Source organism: Octopus bimaculoides, chromosome 6 (genome assembly GCF_001194135.2).
Source record: "Octopus bimaculoides isolate UCB-OBI-ISO-001 chromosome 6, ASM119413v2, whole genome shotgun sequence".
NCBI lineage: Eukaryota > Metazoa > Mollusca > Cephalopoda > Octopoda > Octopodidae > Octopus > Octopus bimaculoides.
Window position 1 is genome coordinate 94,788,270 of NC_068986.1, and position 938 is coordinate 94,789,207.

Below are 938 nucleotides of genomic sequence, written 5' to 3' on the forward strand. Positions count from 1 at the left end.
CAAAGAAAGAAAAAGAGGATCTGGGCAGACAGACAGAAAGACAGACAGATAGATAGATAGATAGATAGATAGATAGATAGATAGATAGATAAGTAGGCAATCAGACAGACACACTGATTGATTGATTGATTGATTGATTGATTGATTGATTGGTTATAGTGAGGTAGACGCATATAATGATGATGAAGAGAACGGCGAGGGTGAAGACAACGACGACGACGACGACGATGATGATGATGACGATTAAATCGCCATCACGAGAGATATATCTCCCCAAATATCACAACCCTCAATCCACAATAGATATAACCCTCACCTCTTCACCCACCGACTCCCTTTCTCTTCAGATGCATGTATTGACTCTATTTTTCTATCTCTCAGTCTTCTCTCTCTGTTCTCTTTCTGCAGCGAGGTTCGTTATAAACCCTACTACTCAATTATGCTCGATAATGACTCCATCAAGACATACGATATGGGTAAGCAGTTATCGTTATTGCCGCTTTTGTTTACTCTAACTTAATCTTTAACCGACCACATCTCCAGATGATACCTTATCTAACATCGTTCTTATATGCCTGTGCTTTATCTAATACTACCCAGGAGACACTAGTGGTCTCTGGTTTGTTACTCAGTTACCTAATGTGCTTCGGGTGGAGGCGCAATGGCCCAGTGGTTAGGGCAGCGGACTCGCGGTCATAGGATCGTGGTTTCGATTCCCAGACTGGGCGTTGTGAGTGTTTATTGAGCGAAAACACCTAAAGCTCCACGAGGCTCTGGCAGGGGATGGTGGCGAACCCTGCTGTACTCTTCCACCACAACTTTCTCTCACTCTTACTTCCTGTTTCTGTTGTGCCTGTAATTCAAAGGGTCAGCCTTGTCACACTGTGTCACGCTGAATATCCCAGAGAACTACGTTAAGGGTACACATGTCTGTGGAG

The 938-nt window shown here is 43.8% G+C and overlaps 1 protein-coding gene across 1 annotated transcript in view; it reads left to right on the forward strand.

Moving 5' to 3' along the window:
* Positions 1-414: 414 nt before the first annotated feature.
* Positions 415-938, forward strand: part of LOC106877765 (uncharacterized) — a 13,419-nt gene continuing 12,895 nt past the window's right edge. Inside the window, exon 1 of the mRNA XM_014926774.1 lies at positions 415-476. Coding sequence (XP_014782260.1) covers positions 440-476 — 37 coding nt within the window. The 5' untranslated portion in view covers positions 415-439. The remainder of the gene's footprint in view (positions 477-938) is intronic.